The 19,966-nt window shown below is 37.1% G+C and overlaps 3 protein-coding genes across 3 annotated transcripts; 2 read left to right on the top strand and 1 right to left on the bottom strand.

Moving 5' to 3' along the window:
• The first annotated feature begins 1,158 nt into the window (after window positions 1-1,158).
• LOC114466035 (sodium-coupled monocarboxylate transporter 1-like) lies at window positions 1,159-8,734 on the top strand. Its single transcript, XM_028451469.1, has 17 exons — window positions 1,159-1,563; window positions 1,898-2,017; window positions 2,901-2,966; window positions 3,049-3,100; window positions 3,225-3,292; window positions 3,531-3,569; window positions 3,920-4,035; window positions 4,114-4,254; window positions 4,583-4,712; window positions 4,800-4,888; window positions 4,979-5,088; window positions 6,534-6,604; window positions 6,727-6,813; window positions 7,777-7,988; window positions 8,168-8,271; window positions 8,356-8,444; window positions 8,497-8,734. Exons 1-17 carry the CDS (start codon window positions 1,330-1,332, stop codon window positions 8,578-8,580), a joined length of 1,812 nt encoding a protein of 603 aa, XP_028307270.1. The 5' UTR covers window positions 1,159-1,329; the 3' UTR covers window positions 8,581-8,734.
• A 914-nt stretch (window positions 8,735-9,648) lies between these two features.
• On the bottom strand, window positions 9,649-10,871 carry lyrm5a (LYR motif containing 5a). Its single transcript, XM_028448931.1, has 3 exons — window positions 10,782-10,871; window positions 10,469-10,539; window positions 9,649-10,384 (listed from the first exon to the last, which is right to left on the bottom strand). The coding sequence occupies exons 2-3, from the start codon at window positions 10,511-10,513 to the stop codon at window positions 10,172-10,174; spliced, it is 258 nt and encodes an 85-aa protein (XP_028304732.1). The 5' UTR covers window positions 10,514-10,539; window positions 10,782-10,871; the 3' UTR covers window positions 9,649-10,171.
• dnai7 (dynein axonemal intermediate chain 7) lies at window positions 10,868-19,930 on the top strand. The gene is made up of 16 exons (XM_028448930.1): window positions 10,868-10,953; window positions 11,848-11,865; window positions 12,136-12,220; window positions 12,313-12,401; window positions 13,338-13,442; window positions 13,537-13,674; window positions 14,618-14,752; window positions 14,845-14,948; window positions 15,038-15,196; window positions 15,301-15,542; window positions 16,813-16,976; window positions 17,060-17,216; window positions 17,918-18,132; window positions 18,207-18,368; window positions 19,277-19,390; window positions 19,655-19,930. Exons 1-16 carry the CDS (start codon window positions 10,951-10,953, stop codon window positions 19,928-19,930), a joined length of 2,166 nt encoding a protein of 721 aa, XP_028304731.1. The 5' UTR covers window positions 10,868-10,950.
• The last annotated feature ends 36 nt before the right edge of the window (window positions 19,931-19,966 follow it).

The following is a 19,966-nucleotide window of genomic DNA, read 5'->3' as shown; positions in this document are numbered from 1 at the left end:
GTCCCTTTAATTGCTGTCGCTGCAAGGAATTGTGGGGCAGCATTGTGTGGTCTTCTTCAAGACTAAAGGAGGTTATAAAGGAATAATTGAGCCTCTTTTCCTTAGCTTTCAGAGAATTGGAACGCTCCTTATCATGGCTGCCACTTAAACACTTGCGGGGGTTAAGGAAAAGTGGATAGGAAAGGAGATAGAAGGGACTATATTCGGTCACACCCAAAGGTCTTTAGTAGAACGGCCAGCTATAGGTGCACTTTTAAACGTGAATGGACTGAAAAGGCCATTGATACCAATAAGCTCCTCTTATTGGTGTTCAGTCTGCAAACAGGATAATTCCTGTGCACATCAAAGTGCATCAGATGTATAGAGGCATAATAAAAGCAGAGTCATCATGCTAAAGAACAGGTGCTGCAGTCCATATTAAGCAGCATCTCCCAATATTATGCCCCAGTTTCTGTCATTGGTTTGACAACACAAGAAGCAAAGATAGTATCCTGACTAATATATATATATATATATATATATATATATATATATATATATATATATATATATATATATATATATATATATATATATATATATATATTTAACATTTGGCAAATGCTTTTATCTAAAGCAATTACAACATGGACAGTTAGAGTTAAGGGACGTTAAGGGACCATGGTTTGATTCGATCCAGTAACCTTTCAATTAAAAGCCTGTGTCCTTAACCATAACTGCCTGTTCTTATAATTGAAACATTGATAAACCCTCATCTCAACCTCATTGTAAAAAAAAAAATCTGTGATAATCTTTTATTTTGTAAATGTTCTCCATCCAATATAATAATTACTATAAAGAGTGTGTGTTTTTTCAATCAAATCCTATACCTGCTGTTTAATAACCTAACTAAGTTTGTGTTGGGTGAAATGAGAAAACACATTAATATCATTTAAATGGCCCATATGATTGTTTGACAAAAAAAGCATTTCCTGAGATTATTTCTGTTGTTGCCTATATGTGAGATTGAATAGCTAGTGTGTGATATATGATATAATTCCTGAACTGAAATAAGTTTGACACCCCTGGCCTATTTTCCTGCTCATAGTCACATTCCTCACATTAAAAGAGATATAACCCTCAACCCTGAAGACAACACCGCCATCAAAGGACAGTGTTTGTTTTGGCAAGATAAGATCCCAACAATGCTGCTAAATGAATAATCAAACTACACAGTGGGTGGAAACCTAGCTTATCCACATGTGATTCCTCTTATTCATGAGTTTCCCACATTGTGACTGCACTTTGCTTGGAGCGAGACCTTCTATGGTGCTGTGAGAAACTGCAAAGATGCTTGAGCACTATGTGAAAGTGGGAAGCTTTACAGCAGCAGATATTGTGATCTTTTCCTTTGTGGTGGTCTTCTCTGCTGCCATTGGGATTTATTACGGATGGAGGGACAGAGGTCAAGGAAACGCCAGAGAGTTTCTGACTGGGAGTCACAAACTGAATGCCCTGCCAGTGTCCATGTCTCTGTCTGCCAGCTTTATGTCCTCAGTCACACTGTTGTCCGTCCCAGTTGAGGTAAGATGTCAGCAGTCTGAGGTAAACTCGGGAGCACTTTGTTTTAAGATTGTTCTTCTGCATGTTAAGGAAAAGGAATGAAACAATTCAGCACGATGCATTAGTTCATATCTCACACAAGCTCCATCACAGACTAACATATACACAGAATTAACCATCATGTTAAAAACCATTTTGTCATTTCTTTCTTCTCCTTTTCTATTGCTTGTTAAAACACACAATTAATATGTTACTAATTGTTATTACTTGAAAGGAAAGAAAGTGTTATAATTGTTGTTTTGTTTCATAGTGTTCTTCCAAATTACCCACTAAACCAACCCCTTCTTCTCTGCAGGTTTACTACTATGGTGCCATCTTTGGACTCATTTCCTTTTCTTATTTATTTGCCATTATGATCTCGTCTGAACTTTTCCTTCCAGTCTTTTACAGGTTAGACATTGCCAGCACTTATGAGGTAAGGGTGGATATGAGGACACGAGTAGTATCCGATATTCAAATTGAGTTTTGGTTATACCCAGAGTATGGTAAATATATCATTATGTCCAGAGTTAAAGTCAAATAAAAGCATGCAAACTTATATGGTCAGTTCAATTTAACCAGTTCAACCAGCTGCTTAAAAAACAACACATTGGAAAAAAGTGAACTAAAGTAAAAGTGCATATCAGTTTTTAAACAAACTCGTGAAACATAACGATAAATCAATAAAAGGAGAACAAACTTTGGTGCTTCGTTTGAAGTAGATACTGCCTGCTGGGGTAAATCCTATCTCTATTGTTAGAAGAAATATATGTGAATATTATATTTAAACCACAGTACAGTAGTGTTGTGGTTAGAATCATCTGCTCCAGAGGAAAGAAGGTTGTTGGTTCAAGTCCTGAGTTGTACACTTGGGTCCCTTCTTTGCGGGGCTTGCATGTTCTCCCTCACCGGTTTTCTCTAGGTACTCTGGCTTCTTTCCAAACTCTATAAACTTGACTGTTAGGTTGACAGCCATTCTCTTAGAGGCTAATGAGCGACAAAGACTACGTTCAAATGACTTTTAGCCCACATACCGCAACACTTCCAATGTATTTTTAAGGAAGCAGCTTGATAAGGGGGTCCGTGTCCTTGTGGTCGCTGTGTTAGCTGGCTGAGGAAACTTACAGTCCCACTGAAATGTAAGCAAATAATAAAAACCCGAATGATTTGAAATAATCAACAGTGCTCATATAAACCAGCTTTGAGGTGAGCACAGGGACAGAGAGATGTATATCGAGCTAAGTGTTGGAATGGTGAGAGTTGAATGACAAAGACAAATGAAAACATTTTTCTGTTTTGTGTTTTTTTTTTGTACAAAGTATCTGGAGCTGCGTTTCAACAAAGCGACCCGTCTGCTGGGCACAGTGCTCTTTATTTTTCAGACAGTGAGTATGAAGTTTGTTGACGTGATTTAAATATAGTCACTGCCTTTAATTTGCCATTTGCTGCCATTCTTTGTGTTTATAGGTCCTCCTAACTGGGGTCGTCACTTATGCTCCTGCTCTTGCTTTGAGCCAAGGTATTTGATGGTGATGATTGAAATTAAATAAATAAATAAATCATCCCAGTACTCACTTAGATGAAAGATACCAGAATTCAGGCAACACAGGGACCTAATCATTGTCTCCATTGTTTTCTTACAGTGGCTGATATGAACCTGTGGGCTGCAATCTCTTCAACTGCCCTCGTCTGCACTTTTTACTGCGCACTGGTTGGTGAAAATCTGTCATTGAAAATAAATCAAGTGTATGTATTGAACTAACATGGATTTAAAACTAGACATCGTCAACATATTAATTGATTTATTTAAAAGAAAATGGGTGAAGAATTGAAGCAAATGTAAAACATCCTGAAAGCAAACATTTGCAATCATTGTTGTTGATTTGAACATAATCCGGATTATGTTAAAGTGAATTAAGACTGTTTTGTGTTTATGTGTTGTGTTACAGGGAGGATTGAAAGCGGTTGTGTGGACTGATGTGTTCCAGGTCAGCTTTTTAAACAGATTCTGAGTTGACTTTGTATTACGACACAGCACTGATGTCATGTTTATGTCCCATCTATATATTACACAGTAATCACACCCTGTTCCATTGTTTCAGTCACTCTTCAATGTGCAATATATATTTATTCCCATTGCTGCTATAATGATATTGTACATTTTATTTTATTTCATATTTTTACTAGCTTACTGTGTTTTTTTTCATTATATACTCTTTTTTTCCTTTTCTTTATACTCTTGCACCACCAGAGTTGTCCTTTAATTTCGTTGTACATTGTGAATGATGACAATAAAAGCCTTCTGTTCTATTCTATTTTATTCTATTCTATTTTCCAGATAATCATCATGTTTGCCGGCAGCCTGTCCGTTATAATCAAGTCTGCGATCACTCAAGGAGGAATCTCAGTCATCATTTCAGACTCACAGGAGGGAGGTCGTCTCAACATCTGGGAGTATGTTTCCAATGGTTAATACAGCATCCTTGGAACGCATTTATTCCTTGACAATGTTTGCTATTGTGCTTTCACCAGCTTTGATATAAACCCTATGAGGAGACACACGTTTTGGACTGTGGTCATTGGAGGGGCAGTGGGCTGGACCTCAGTATATGGAATTAATCAGGCTCAGGTTCAAAGATACAACGCCTGCAAGAGCATGACTCAGGCCAGGATGTGAGTTTGACACCAACAGAGAATTTACAATTTTCTTGAATACAATCTAATCGCCAAATACTCCAGAATCTCCACAACGGTTTCTGCAGATATATGTTTAAAAAATCATTTTAGTAAAGTTCTCAAACATTTTTTATTTTCGTCTTTCCTGTACGAATAAAGTTTAAGAGCCTACAATAAATAGTTACTCATTTAACTTTTTTAAAGGAAATTGCAAAATATCCCACATGTCTTGGAGTTCTTACACATACCTCTATTTGGGAGTCATATATCTAGACAATTGAAAATATGGATAATCTAAAACTAACCATATTTTTGTTATTCCCAGTGCTCTGTACCTCAACTTTTTTGGTGTTTCTGCCATCCTGATCTCTTCTGTGATGGCTGGATTGTGTGCCTACTCAGTTTTAAAGTCATGTGACCCAAGGACAGTGGGAATGATTTCTGCCCCTGATCAGGTGGGAACAGCTCGAGGACCAAAGTAAAGTTTTATCTATAAATGTGTCAAACTCCTACATGTTTTTGCTTATCATTGTTTCCTGTAGTTGATGCCATTCTTGGTAATGAATATCACAAGAAGCAACCCTGGACTAATGGGGTTATTTTGTGCAGCTGTATACAGCGGCTCTTTAAGGTTCGCACACACCTATTATATTAGACTCTTACACAATCTGCCTGAGGAAACAAATTGTTGCTAACGTTTATTTTTCTCATCTCCACACAGCACTGTATCTTCTTGCATCAATGCACTTGCTGCAGTGACCGTAGAAGACTTGATTAAACCCTACATCCGCATGTCTGAAAGATGCTTGGCCATGACTTCCAAAGCTTTAAGTAAGTGACCCTGTGTTGTATTGGGGGTGAGGCCATTGTCAAACGGTTTCTTTGCATGGTTGAAAAATTCCCACACAGTGTGTCCACATAAGTGTGTTCTAATGAAAGAAAATGAATCACAGGGTTAGCTCTGGGGTTATGTGATTCAATCAATCGCAGAATTGACTACAAAATACTGCTACTACAGCTAAATGGTATAAGACCAACACATATCTGACCTCCTGCTCCGATATCAACCGCCCAGAGGTCCCAGGCTGTCTACTGGGACAAACCTACTTTATGTTCCCAGAACAAAAACAAAACACAAAGAAGTAGCGTTTAGTTTTTATGCTCCTCGTCTGTGGAACAAACTCCCAGAAAGCTACACGTTCGCCCAAACTCTCAACTCTTTTAAATTAAGGTTAAATACTTTTTTATTCAACACTGCTTTTAATTAAGGCAGTATCTATCCATACAGTTGCAGTATCAGCTGACCGACATTCTATCCGTACGCAGCACCCCTCTGTGGCCAGTTTAGGTCACGTGACTAAGACTAAACCTTACCCTTACCCTTACCCTTACCCTTACCCTAAACCTAAACCTAAACCTAATCCTAATCCTAACCCTAAACCTAACCCTGAGACACTACATACTTGTACTTCGGTAACCGTACCAATAGCACCGGGGGTTGTCCGTACGGCAACTGTACGAATAAACACTTTCTTTAATTCAAGCAGTCACAATATTGAATGTGATATTATCCTGTTTCATTGATTGATATTGTTCTACATGTTTTGATTCTTCCTTATTTTTCAAATGTAATTTTAGGGTATGCTCGCGCTACGGTGATGTTTGTTTTGTGTAAAGCACTTGGAATTGTCTTGTATATGAAAGGTGAAAGTTGAAAGGTGAAACAAACAGTAAATATGCACAACAGTTAAACAGCTAAATTTATTTGTTGCCCTAAGGCAGGTAAATGTGATCTAACATATCCAGTAATGCAGTTGAACAATAACATTTAACATACGGTTAGCAACGTCACGCAATGAGACAAACATTAAACTGACAGAATACATGATACCACATATACTATTTACAATAAAAAATAAAAATAAAAAAACAGTCAGGAGTTAAAAGAGCCCAAGAAAAAAGTACAATATTATCTATGGGTGCATGACTGCTTTGTTTTCAACCAATTTTTGAGAAGTGCTTTAAAGGTTGGGTAATTGCCACAGTTTCTAATGTTTTCTGGAAGTGTATTCCATTATTTTCTGCTTCCGATAGACACCACCGTTTGGCTAAATTTAGTAATTAACCCATACCTGCAGATTCATAGGCACAGGAAGGGAATCCACAGATGCAGCTGGGATTCTCAAATTTGTTTGCAAAAGGTGTAAGAATCTTTACATGTGCATACTGTAACCAACCTTATAAAACACAATGTTTCTATAATCATGTTCATACAGGCATTTTCTTTGGGATCTTATGCATTGCAATTGCTGGGCTGGCATCAGTTATGGGCAGTCATATGGCGCAGGTATTTTACAAACAAGAGTAATACAATTATTTTCCACATATTTTCAATATTTACTGCTGAATGTGATTTTTTTTACAAAGTGGTGCTAATGCTAAGCTGTTGTTGTGGTTTCTGTTCAACAGCTAACCAGCGTTATTAGTGCAATCACTGGAGGTCCTCTTCTTGCTCTGTTTGGTTTGGGAATTCTCTGTCCCTTTGCCAACGCCAAAGTAAGTCCAACCGCTAATACTTTCCTCAAAGTTTTATACATAAGGCAAACATTATACTAAATTATCTGTCATTAGCATGAATAAGGTGTCATGAAGGATGTCATTAAGTGTCGTTTGCTAAATTATGACACCTTTGGAGCTATGTTGGCATTTTTTGGATTAGGTGAAGGGATCTAGTGGGGTTAGGTATAGGTTTAAGGTTAGGGTTAGGGTATTGAACGACACTTAATAACAGCCTCTATAACACCTTATTCATGAGAATAACAGGTGTTGTAATGTCAGCCTTTATGTACTTATATCACTGTAATTGAGTTGCTTTTATTGGTACTGAATAGATTTGTAAATCACTAATTTGACTTGTACTTAAGTTTTAAACAAAGTAAAGTCATTCATTGATTACATTTCTACACCCAACCGTTACTGAGTAAATTATTAATTTTAATTGCGTTTCATGGCTTTAGAGTTCACAAATGTAGCTATAGTTAGAGCCTGATAATGTTTTTATTTTGAAATTGACTTCATTGGTGTTGTTTAAAAAAGTATGATACATTTTGACAAACCTAATTTTATACGTTATTTCGTCTCTTACTTGGCAAGATTTATTACCAAAAATAAAAGTTGGGGGGGGGGGGGGGGGTAGCTTGTAACTTTTACATTGAGTACTATTGAATTTAGCTACTTTTTACTTGTATTTGAGTATTTTATGTATGAATTACTTGAGTATGATACAACAATACTCTTTACACCTCTGTTACTTGCTACATCTGTTCTTGTCTTTGCAGCACATTACAGCAAAAAAAAAAAAAAAAAAAAAAAACATATATATTTTTGCTTAATATTCAAGCGCAGTTATCATGTTCTCCCTGTGCTTGTTTGTGGTTACCATTAAATTATGCTTATAGGTCATGTCTGGGTTGAACAGATGTCATTCTTTTTTTGTATTTTTTTTTTTTTTCATTACAGGGGGTTTTGTCTGGTGTGGTGGTGGGCTTGATTTTGACCGTTTGGCTCACAGCTGGGGAGATAATATTTCCTTCGCCTCCTGAAATGACCCGACCTCTACTTCTGACCACTGATGGCTGCAACTTCAGCTCAAATGCCAATCTCAGCTTGACCTCCTCTGACCTGCCAACACTAATAAGCTCTCCAGCTCCTCTGCACGGCAGCAATAGCACGTAAGTGTTTAACAAACTTCATTTAATGATTACATCAACAAAGCGAATATTTAGAGCTTTTAAAAAAAAAGACATTTGAGGAAAGTTTAACTGTGATAAATGATTTAACCTCGGCTATACACTGCGCTCTCCAGAATTTGTGTAAACTTTCCTGCTGCTGACGTCATTTTTGCTTTAAGAAATTCACTAACCGGACACTGGCAGTCTCCCTCTTACCTTTACACTTGTACAATTGGAATGATCACATCATTGATCGTGGGACTGATCGTCAGCCTCTTGACTGGTAAAGTTTCTCATTGGTGAACATTAGTACTTAACAATGTTGTGTAATGACAGTGTTTTGTGTGCTTTTCACTGAACATTTCAGGTGGGAGAAATGAGAAGGTTCAGGCTGATCTAATGTTAATGAAAGAAGACACGCTTATGTTTCATCTCTATAAGTACACCAGAAACAAGGTGAGAGTTGTACATGCATCCATACCATCTGCTGATTTGTGATTGTTTCTAGTTTCTTCCAAAGGTCAAAGTCAAACCAAAACAGAAGGAGAGCTTGGAACTGACAGCAGAAATCATCAAGGCTACAAAGATTTAGTTTTCTCCTCCCAAACACATTCTGCACTCCATTGCTGTATAGGGACAACACACTGTTTCATATTCACACCTTTGATCAGTGTGGAGTATTTGTATTTCATGCTGACAATGTCAGTTTCTTGTTATCTTTCAAAATAAAAACCTAAATGAATGGCTTTTTTGTGTTTAATCACTGACCAGTGTTCTGACTTTAAAAGGTGTGTTAGGGTAACTGGAACCAATAATTTACCAGCATATCCTTCTATAAACAGGCTGGTTACTGGACTGTAGAGGTCAAATAAACATATTAAGGAGGTGGTTTTCCTCATATGTTGAAGGGACTAAAGATGGATGTTAGCTATTGGATATAATCTTGCATATTAACATGTATATGTTTATTAATATGCGTTGTTCCTGTTTTAAATCAAATAAATTCAAACTTTATATAGAACACTAGCCACACGAGCCAAAAGCTATCAGACGTTTGAAAAATAGAATGAATGAGCGTATGATAAGTGTTCTGGAAGTAAAAAAAAAAAAAAAACTACTTTCACACTGATGGCAAAGTCCAAGATTTCCCAGCATATCACACTCTCTTTGCTAGCATCTTTTTTTTTTATACATCAACGAGCCTTTTCGTTTTTTTTTTTTTTTTTTTTTATTTACCTTTATTTAACCAGTAAAGTCCTGGAAGCAATTAGCTTGAAGGGACTTGCTCAAGGTTTCACAGTGGATTCCAACTCGACCACCACTACTTTTTACCTTCTGTGGATGTTTAATAGACTTCTGCAAATCCGAAACCTTCAGTGTTAAAATTTGGGCCTCACTCAAATCAGCAACCTTGTTCATTTTTCATATCTTTATAAGACAAGAATGTAGGAGCTGCCAAATATTCAAACAAACACAAAATAAACAAGATGAAATGATCAGTGCATTAAAACAATGATAAACCCAGAAGGTAAGTCAAATTCTGGAAAACTATTTACTCTTGCACATGACATTATACTTTTACTGAACAATGAAGCAACCTAGTTGCCAATGCAACGCATTACAGCAGTAACGTACATTCACTTAACACTGAATGTATTTGTACATTTTCACATTGGTGTTTATTTTTATCCACAAATTATTTATTTTTTGTGCATCAGTCAGTGTGACACAAAAGAAACGATACAAACCAGTTTACTAGCAAATGTAAACTTGAATGCTTTGTGTTATTATTCAAATAGTCTCTACCTGAAACCTTTATGGCTCATGGGGTTTAAACAAAAACTCAAAGATCAGGGTTATGAACAAACATTGCCAGTTTGTAAAAGACCAAGAATTTCATCCTACAATAACACTCAAGGTCTTCATGTTTTTGTTTCGCTGACTATTTCTGAAGGTGGACGCTGTACACACATCAACAGATTATGGTTTCAAAACACTGGGTTTAGGTCAGACACACATCATCACTGTCTTAAATTAAGAAGAAAATATAAATCTGATGCATGATAATTAATAAGTGAGATTATATGTCCACAAGTGAGTTCAACTGGTCTGATTATATTGATCCCTTCCTTTAGCTGCATTATCAAACATTGATAGTTCTGCAGTGTTGGTGTGACAGTTAGTTAGTCGTCAGGTTCATAGTATCTCTTCTTCATGGTCCTGTACTTTCTGAGGAAGTAGAGAGCCTCCAGCTCCTTGATCACAAACTCTCCCCGAGCCACCAGCTTTCTGATCTGCTCTGGGTCTGTCACATCTTTGTTCTTCATGAAGGCTGACTTCAGACGATCCCTGAAATATGAAGAACCCTGAGGATACTCACGGCCAATATACAGCAGCTGGATAGACAACACAATAGAGGGGGGAATAAATCAATACAGAGCCTAAAGATAAAGTTTAGCCTTCACAGAGGACTTACTTACATTTTTATACAGCTTGATTACCTCACCCCTTATTGGGTTAGCCATGCCCGAGACGAAAATGGCATAAAATCCTTTAAAACATAGAAAGAAAGGACATTAACAAAACAATATTACTTTTGGGTTGCTAGGTTATGGCTAAAAAGTTGCTAAAGCTTTGCATTACGTCGTTAATCATGCTTGGGTTGCTACTAGCTTACTGCTAGTGATACATATTCATATATTAAATGTTTCTATTGCACATAAAACAGTATTTAGGAATGATTTGTCGCAGGAAAAAGCCAACCTGCCAAACCAACGATTAAAGTTTTCTCACATTTACTTCGTCCTTCCTTTAAAGTCGAGGAGACGGTTGTTTACACACTGCCGTAAATCTGGTTGTGGTGTCGTAAGTCGGTTTTGTGTGTCGCAAAGACAAACAGAGAGATGCGCATGCGTTTGAGTTTCTATGGTTACCAGGGCGCTGGGCAAGCTATATTTCCAACATGGTGAGATATCTCAATAACATCTTTATAAATGTTGTTACTTGTACTGTGTCGTAGCACGTGATGTTAGAAAGTGTCACTGACAATGATAAACAACAGCTTTGAAAGCCTTTGTTTACGTATTATATTAGTTTCATTGTAGCGACTTCTTTCTGATGAAGAGTAAGTTTCAGTCTGCCCCACCATGGCACTGCAAGGAGTCATTTAAATACATTTTCATAGTTAAAAATACACATTTGTTTAATGGGAAATTTGATTACATTTAATCCCAAACTCTTGATCTGATAATCAGCCCTGATAATACAATCATACTTTTTTTTTTTTTGAAAAGTAGTAGAAATCCTTGATTCTCTTTCAAAATATAAGATGCTTTATATTTACATGTACTCCAGCTATCATAATAATCCTTTACAATTACAGGACAAGCCAAGGTACTTTAAAAATGTGTCCATGCATTTATAATAAAACCGTTTAATCTATTTAAACTTGCAATCAGATTTTCTGACAATTAATGTCAATTTATATTTAAGAAAGTCAGTCATAATTCTGAAAAATAGTCATAATTATGACAAAGAAAGTCATAATTATGAGGAAGAAAGTCATAATTATGAGAAAATTATTTTCAATGTGAAACATACAACAAATGCGACAGAATCAATTTGCATGTGTTGAATTCTAAGAACTCAATAAACAGCCAAAATATGTTTTAAATGAATTACTATTCAAAGTGTATTTAAGGATGGTATCAGACTGCAGCAAATGCTCAGTTTGTATCTCATAATTAGGCCTTTCTTTCTCATAATTATGACTTTACTAACTCATTCTATTTCTGTACCATATTTGATTTTAAAAGCATGTCTGAACTTTCTCTTTCTATCTTTCTCCTGTGAGTAACAGGAACCAAAGAACAAGAAGGTATGATCCAGATGCAGTCAACACTTTGATTACATATATTTAAATTTATTTTTTTTTTTTTTTTTCAATGATCCTAGTCAACATCTCTTCCCTTTGTTAAAAGAACAGTTTCTTAATTAGTTCAAGTAAGATTTTCGATTTTGATTTACACATTTTAAAGTTATCACCAAGCATTTAAATTCCCTTTTCTCAGATATTTACGTAAGTGTTAAACAGGGAAAAAAAATGTGAGTAGTAAATACTAATTTATTACATGTTGATGGCTTAAAGTCTCTTAAAAAAGGAAGTAAGACGACCAAAGCTCAGAAGATCAAGCAGCAACAGGAGGACGAGGAGCAGAGGCTGCGGGAGGAAGGTGACCATGATGATCTCCCTCATTTATACTAAAGTGATATTGAAAGTCAAAGATTTGAAGATTTCTAAATTGAGTTTTCCTATGTGTGACAGAAGAAGCCAGGCTGCAAGATGAGAGAGAACAACAACAAAGACTGGAAAGAGAGAGAAAGGAGAAAGAGATAGAACGACTTGAGCTGAAGGTAAGAGAAAGACATTCTCTAAATTAGTGGTTTCAGCCCGCAACCCCCAAAATGAAGGTTCTAGAGACCCCCACTGTACCTGAAGGTGATTGAACACAGACATGAACATTGAAGAACAGTCATGTGGAGACAGGGCCATCTATGAGGGGAAATAAAGGGGAGAGCTTTTTGGGGCCCATCCATAAAGTCAGTAAAATGATGGTTCATTGTTCTATGAATCTGTGATAACCACATTTATTTATCTGAATAATATCCACTGTCCAGGAAATTTATTATTATTTGTGCCATGTATAATCATCTTAATGGCGTTTAATCCTTGTTTTAATCAGAAATGGAATGCGTTAAAAGTGACCAAAAATGGTGAAAGAGGTGATGTAATGTTGCAAATTTGAGTAGCCAAAAACAATTAGAAAACAATTCGTTTTAACATGCAAATAATGAGCATCTTGAATGGGATTAAATTGACAAAAACTAAGGTGAAAAGAGGTTAAAAGTGACAATAATGGGTCAACATATTGTATGAGACTGGTGGGAAAAGTGGTGAAAAAGGTTTATACAGTAAGTGCTGAAAATTTCTTGAAAGTGGAAAAAATGTGCAGAAAAGGTATTGGAGTTGCAAAAATGGGAGTAATGTAGCAAAAATGCATTGAAAAGAGCAAAAATATGGCAAGAAAAAGTGATGAAAATAGGTTAAAATATGGGAAGTTTGGTGGAGTGGCAGAAAAAGGGTAAAAATAAGCAAAAATGGGCTCATGTTAAAAAAATGATCTTAGTTTCTTAAAGGCATCTGATGACCCCCTCCCAGTGTCTCATGACCCCAAATGGGGTCCTGACTTTAAGGTTGAGATCCCTTGCTCTAAATAATCAGGTAGAATAATCCCTGACATACGAGAAGGCGTTACTTTCAGTATTGACGTGTTTGTCTTCTGCTCACAGGACCAAGAACGCAGAGAGGCTGAGCTCAATGAGCTGCACTATCTGCTGGAAGAAAACCATGCTGCAGTGACCAGATGGAAAAGTGAGGCTGTAGAGAAAGCCAAGGTGTGTGTTAGTTCATATTCATTATGATTGTAATATGTAATACATGCTTACACCATGGAATAATGGTGTCATTTGGTGACCTCTTCGTGTAAAGTGGGAAAGATACCTGCGTTGTGATGGTTGCCCAGACCCAGCAGTACAGAAGGACATCAACACATACATCAGCTTATGGAGAGACGACCATGAGGTCAACCTCACATCTGTGCTGGACCAGTTGAAGCTCTCACTGCAGGTCTGTAGATCTGTACAGATCAAGATCAGATATTTTCACTGGCATACATATTCACCACAGGTGTAAAGAGTACTGATATATCCTTCTCAAGTAGAAGTACTGTTACTTGTTAAATACTCAAGTACAAGTAAAAAGTAGCTCAATTAAATCGTACTCAAAGTAAAAGTTACTAGTTACTTTCACCCCCCACAGTATACATCTCATATATTAACTAAAAAAGGAAGAGGCCAAATCTTGCACAATTGGAACTTCATTTATTTTCCACAAAGGCATCGGTATGAAATAAAAGGTTTGTCAAAATGTACAATTATTTTTTTAATTAAAATAACACCAATGAATTCAATTCAAAATAAAAACAAATTATCAGGCTCTAAGTATAGTCAAATATATTAACTTTAAAAAAGTGCCATGTGGGTAACAACATAATAGGTCGAAACCACAAGCTGAACCATAGAAAGTGGCTAGGCTTTGATCAGAAATGGTATGACTAAGAATATATGGATTATTTGATTGTTCTCTGGTCATTGAATTTTTTGTAGTTTCACAATGTCTATTGATCATTTTAAAACAAAAAAAAATAAATAATTTACTCAGTAACAGTTGGGTGTAGAAATGTACCAAATTACTTTACTTCTTTTAAAACTTACTGGAGCACAAGTAAAATTACTAATTTAGAAATATACTCCAAAAAAGTACAAGTACCCATAAAAGCTGCTCATTTACAGTAATGTATGTACTTGTAATCAGTTACTTTCGCCTCTGATATTCACACACATCTGCTCACATGTTTTACAAGTGGAACACTTGAAGACAACCACCTCTTCCTGAGTAGAAGATGCAAACTTCTAACTGAAAGCAGCACATGAGCTGTTAGCTGAAAAGCAGTAGGGGAAAAACAGTGATTGCAGGTGCCTTGTGATGCATAAGCTGCTGTTTCCTTCAGCTGATGGAGGAGCTGGAAGATCATCTTAGTGAAGCTGCAGATCAACAAGTGAACCACAACCAACAGGAGACAATCTTGAACTTGCAAGAACTCATCCACACGAAACACCTCCTCATCACTGAAGACATCCTGAAGGTAACAGAAATCTGAATGTTTTTTGTTGGTTTTTTTTTTGGTGGTAAACCCATTTGAAACTAAAACTTGTATATTTGGGACTGGGGTCATAGAGAGCCAGTATGAACATCGACACTGAAACAGGAAACATGCAGACTGTGATCAGACATGACAAGCTCACTCTATGTCTCTGGGCTAACCTGAAGAAGAACCCAAGGCGAGTAGTTATAAAATTGGTCCACTTTGATACAGTAGAGGTCAGTTTCTTGTGTTGTGTTTTACTACACATTTAAAGGTTGTTTCCAGGTTTCAAAGCCTGAACTTTGAGGAGGTGGGGCTTGGTTTAGAGATCCCAAAGCAGCTGGTAGTGAGTGACATCGCTGTATGGATCCTGCACACACGTTACGACCACCTGTCTCTGCTAGCCAGGATGACCCATCTGACAACACACACACCCAGCCACAGGTATCAACCATTCACGGAACTGCTATATATATATATAGCAGAGACATATGTATATATACATATATATATGTCTCATTTCCTGAATGATGTGCTTCTTGGTTCAGGTCTGGGTTCAGGTCTTTTTCAGGGAATGAAGAAGTTCAAGAAGAGATTGAAATATCTGACAAGGATAAGACAAATGATGATGAGGAGGAGGTGAAGCAATGCAACAATGCAGAGCAGCACAGAATGGGATCAGACCTTAGTGTGTTGCAGAGTGCAGCCATTGGACAGGCAGAGAAAAGCAGTCCAAAGCCTGCAGAGGGTCAAAGCAGTCAGATAGAGACACAGATGGAGCACCTTGCAGGTAAGCCAGGCCAAAACACATCCAATAACACAACATGAAGTACACAAAAACCCAAAGAATAACCGCCCGTGGCCTATATATAGAATTAAAATCAGTAAAATTCAAGCTTTGTATCCACAGAACAAACTTCCACAAATGCAGCTGGCCATTAGCAAATGTTTATTGTGTACACACACAATTTTTGCATAAATTGTAAGTGTACAGTATTTGTGAATGTGCTGCTTTGAATGACAGTAAATAAATTATTAATAAATAACTACTCAACATCTTCACAAACGCTTACATCAGATAACAAGAATAATTTAACAATCAAAAAATAAAAAATATGAGGTTTTGTAATGTTTATTTTTAGTTAAATATAATATTCATAGTTAGGGGTGTTGAAAAAAATCGATTTGGCGATATATCGCAACATTACGTTGTGCGTTGCCGGATCGATTCCAAATGCATCCATATCGATTTCTTTTTCTTTTTAACCTTTATTTAACCAGAAAAGTATTTTCCACTGCAGGAGAAACTAACTGCACAAAGAAGTGCACTGAAACCTGGGCATGTTGCCCAGCTTGTGTTTTTTCAATAAAATCTAAAAGAAAGTACTAACTTTCTGCATTTAATTGTTGCTAGCATGTTAGCACCTCACTTAAGTTGCACTAAATTCAAAGTTGGTTTAAAAGCTACAGGCAGATTGTATGTTTTTTTTTTTTAATTTTATTTTAAGTTGTTGGCACATGGCATTAAAGCCAATGTTTTGAGTGTAAAATATGCCAATAAAATACATTTCATACATAATGTTCTCATGAAGGTGTACACATTAAATCATATATTAGTATTTTTTGTTGTTGCAATAATTGCCTTATTCTTTAACATCGGGATATATGGTATCGTTTCGTGACCTACAGTATGTATCGGGATACGAATCATATCGCCAGATGCCAGGCAATACACACCCCTAATCATAATGATGATGAAAATGATCTTGTTTAGAACATGAACTGAAAATACAAGGGTCAATCTTGCTCCCTCATCAGGAGGCACTAAATACTGTTTGATTTCACTTATTTACAATGGGATTCTTTTAAATGTGTGTTATCACTCGTTCATTCCATCATTATGCTCTATAGTTTCTTTTTTCTATAGAATTCTGAACAAAATGTTGAAGTTGGACAAAGGGTTTTAGAAATAAGAGAAAGGGGGAACTTGAGCCAAATAACTTGCATTAGACTTTGCAATTCAAGTTTTTAGCCCTTGTCTTTTTTCCATCTCTTCTCAGCAGAGGGAGGCTTGATTTCCCCACCGGCACGGCTCACTGTAAAAAAGAATGATCTGCAGGTTGTAGATCTGAGGCAGTACACGCCTCTCGGGGGGGTTTTCTACTATGATGTGTTTCACCTGCCGCCTCAAGCCCACCAGGTGAATGGATGGGAGATCAGACAGGTGAAGATAGAAAAGAGTAGAGCTTGGAAGTTCATCCAAATGTCAGAGTCATACATTTTGAACTTCTTTGAGTGTTTCTGCAGCTGATGGACACTGGGCTGCAGGTGTTCCCCTACCTGGCAGAGAAGCCCAGCTTAGAAGGTGATGATGTCATGTTTCAACCTGTTGAAGTGTCTGTGACTCGTCCCGACTCTGTCGTCTTCTTGGAGACCCCACAAGTGGCTTGCTGGGATGCTGCAGGTATAGAACAAACAGTAAATGTGAAAACAAGTTACTACTAAAGTATGTTCAAATTAAAGGACAAAACATTTAAATCATTTTGAAATATCCCCTTTAACATGCATGCATATATATATATATATGCTTTTTGTCATGTTGAGATAAGAGAAATACAGCAATATCTCCATACCAGGAAAAACACTAAGTAAAATAGTATATACAATATATAATATACCAGTGATTCTCAACTGGTGGGTCGGGACCCAAAAATGGGTTGCGGACCTGTACTGGGTGGGTTGCGTACAGCTGGTCAAAAATAAATAAATTCTTAATGTCTCTCTAGGCCTTTCATTTTGAAAGTAACTTTTTTTGACAAACATGCAGTGAAATGCATGTTGCACAGGAAAATATATTCATGTTTTCAACAGATATTTTTGAAAAACTAAATTTGGTTAGTTTAATTCTGAAACGAAAAAGTGGGTCACGATTTAATGCCCGTTGCAAAATGTGGGTCCCAGGGTGAGACCAGTCTGCCTCCAAATAATAAAGTAAATATGGGGTGATAAACCAAAAATACTTATTTACAATGTTTCAATCCCTTGAATGATTCCACTATTACAGGTCACAAAAGTTACTTAAAACACAAGTTATTCACCCCTCAGTTTTCATAAAAGCTGAATTTAACTTTAATCCTTAAAAAAGAATTGTTTTAACTTCTCCAGTTAAGCAGTGGATGTTTGATGGCATCATGGACGTCTCTTATAAAGAGAATGAAGCCAAGATATCCTTCAAGATGGACTCTTTCCAAGCCTTTACATTGATGCAGGAAACTTACATTAACTTTCCATTCAAGAGTTGGGAGCTCCGCCCTCTGGGACAGGACTGTGCAAACTTCACCATCAATGGGGCTCTTAAAGACCTCAGTATCACTATTAAAGTAAGAGCACATGGTCACTGAGGCACACTGTGACAGAAGGATTGACTGGTGTTCTGTGTGTGTGTCACTGTCAGGGCAGTCAGTGCATGTTGCTGCAGGCAGAACCAGAGGAAAACCTCTCTCACATTGTTGGACAGTGGATGAGCTTCTCAGCCCTGCAGAGGGCCATGATTAACACTGGGATCAACGTGTTTGTTAACCAACACACAGACACATTCGTCAGCACCTGTGGAAAGGTCTGCAGTCACTTTAAATATCAGATGAGAGATGCCTGTGTTGTGCTGATCTTGTGTATAAAAAGAGATGTGATGGTATTATTTAAAAGCCCAAATTATCATAGATTTATTTACATTCTTAGCTCAACACTTCAGTATAGGTAGGAATGTCCAAAAGTAAAATAGATACCCTGGAACCTGCAATACATAACGTCACTTCATCTGGTAACATTTACTGTATAAAGATGGTGCAGCAAACAAGTTAATTCAACAAAATAGCTAAAAACATTCATTTGGGCATTTTTGATACAGCAAGTTTAAGCAAGAATGCTGTTCTTAATTTCTTTGTAATTGCTCATTGTGTACTTTTTGCCTGGGCTTCACTGTTACCTGTAAATGCATTGAATCTTTACATTGGTAATAACAGTCTTTACTGTTGAAGTTTGGGTTGGAATTATGGAATAGGTCACCCTCAAGTGGAAAACCCATGTTCTCATGCCTAAAAAAAAATGTTCATTATTTTCTAAGATTTTTTAGAAAGTCTAAATACCGACATCAGGGATTGTCACAACTATCGATGCATTAAAAACATTGGTAGCACTTTATTTGAAGTTTTATACATAAGGCTGACATTAGTATGAACAAGGTGTTATGAATGAAGGCTGTCATTAAGTGTCGTTCGCTAAATGATGGCACCTTTGGAGCTATGCTGGCATTTTTTGGCTTAGGTGGAGGGATCTCGAGGAGTTAGGGTAACAAACACTTAATGACAGCCCTCATGACACCTTCATGCTAATGACAGGTGTCATGTCATAATGACAGCGTCATGTCAGCCTTTATGTATAAAACTGTAAGTATATTAAAAACATTATAGGAGAGAGAACTGGGAACTTGAGTTCTACAACTTGGTTGTGATTTCTGTTTTTCAGGACGCACTAACGGAACATGCAGTTTATGAACAGATGGCCCTCTTTGCTTCAGCCTGTGCCTTTTCATGGAGTGAGTGGAACGCCAGATGTGGTGCGGAACATCTGGTCTTGAAGGTATTTACACAGAAGTACAGAATGTAATGAGTATACAGTGATTAATTCATTTCAACCCTTTATCATGCTGGTGAGTAGTAGTATGTGCTTCAGATAATTACTAAGCAGTGACGGATATTTAGAGGTTTACATACTTTTCTGTTCTGCTCAATCAGCAAATTGGAGCCTCATTTAATGAACTCGTCACCAGTGTTTTGACTATTGATAACAGACATTAAACAAAATGGAAATGTATCTTTTGCCCTCATTTCTTCTCTCTGCCAGGCGTGTGAGCACAGTGACTCCACCCCTGTTCCAAAGCACTCATGGAGTCTGTACCTGCTGGGAGCACAGAGGAGTCAGATGCTGCAGAACCTGGAGAACAGTGAAGCTTTCTCTGCAGACCATCTTCATGGCAGTGAGTTTCACTCCACCTTCATCCACATGCTCCAGGACAACATGAGCCCTGATGGCATCGCCAGGACAAGACAGTCTCACTATCTGTTTGTAGACACGATCCAGAGCCTGCTGTGTGCCACCAGACCTTTGATGTATTCATAACTCCAAAACAGGAAGTCAAATGTGTAGAATTCACTA

This window comes from Gouania willdenowi, chromosome 6 (genome assembly GCF_900634775.1).
Source record: "Gouania willdenowi chromosome 6, fGouWil2.1, whole genome shotgun sequence".
Lineage (NCBI taxonomy): Eukaryota > Metazoa > Chordata > Actinopteri > Blenniiformes > Gobiesocidae > Gouania > Gouania willdenowi.
Note: the sequence above shows the minus strand (reverse complement) of the source record. Positions and strands in the feature narration are given on the sequence as shown.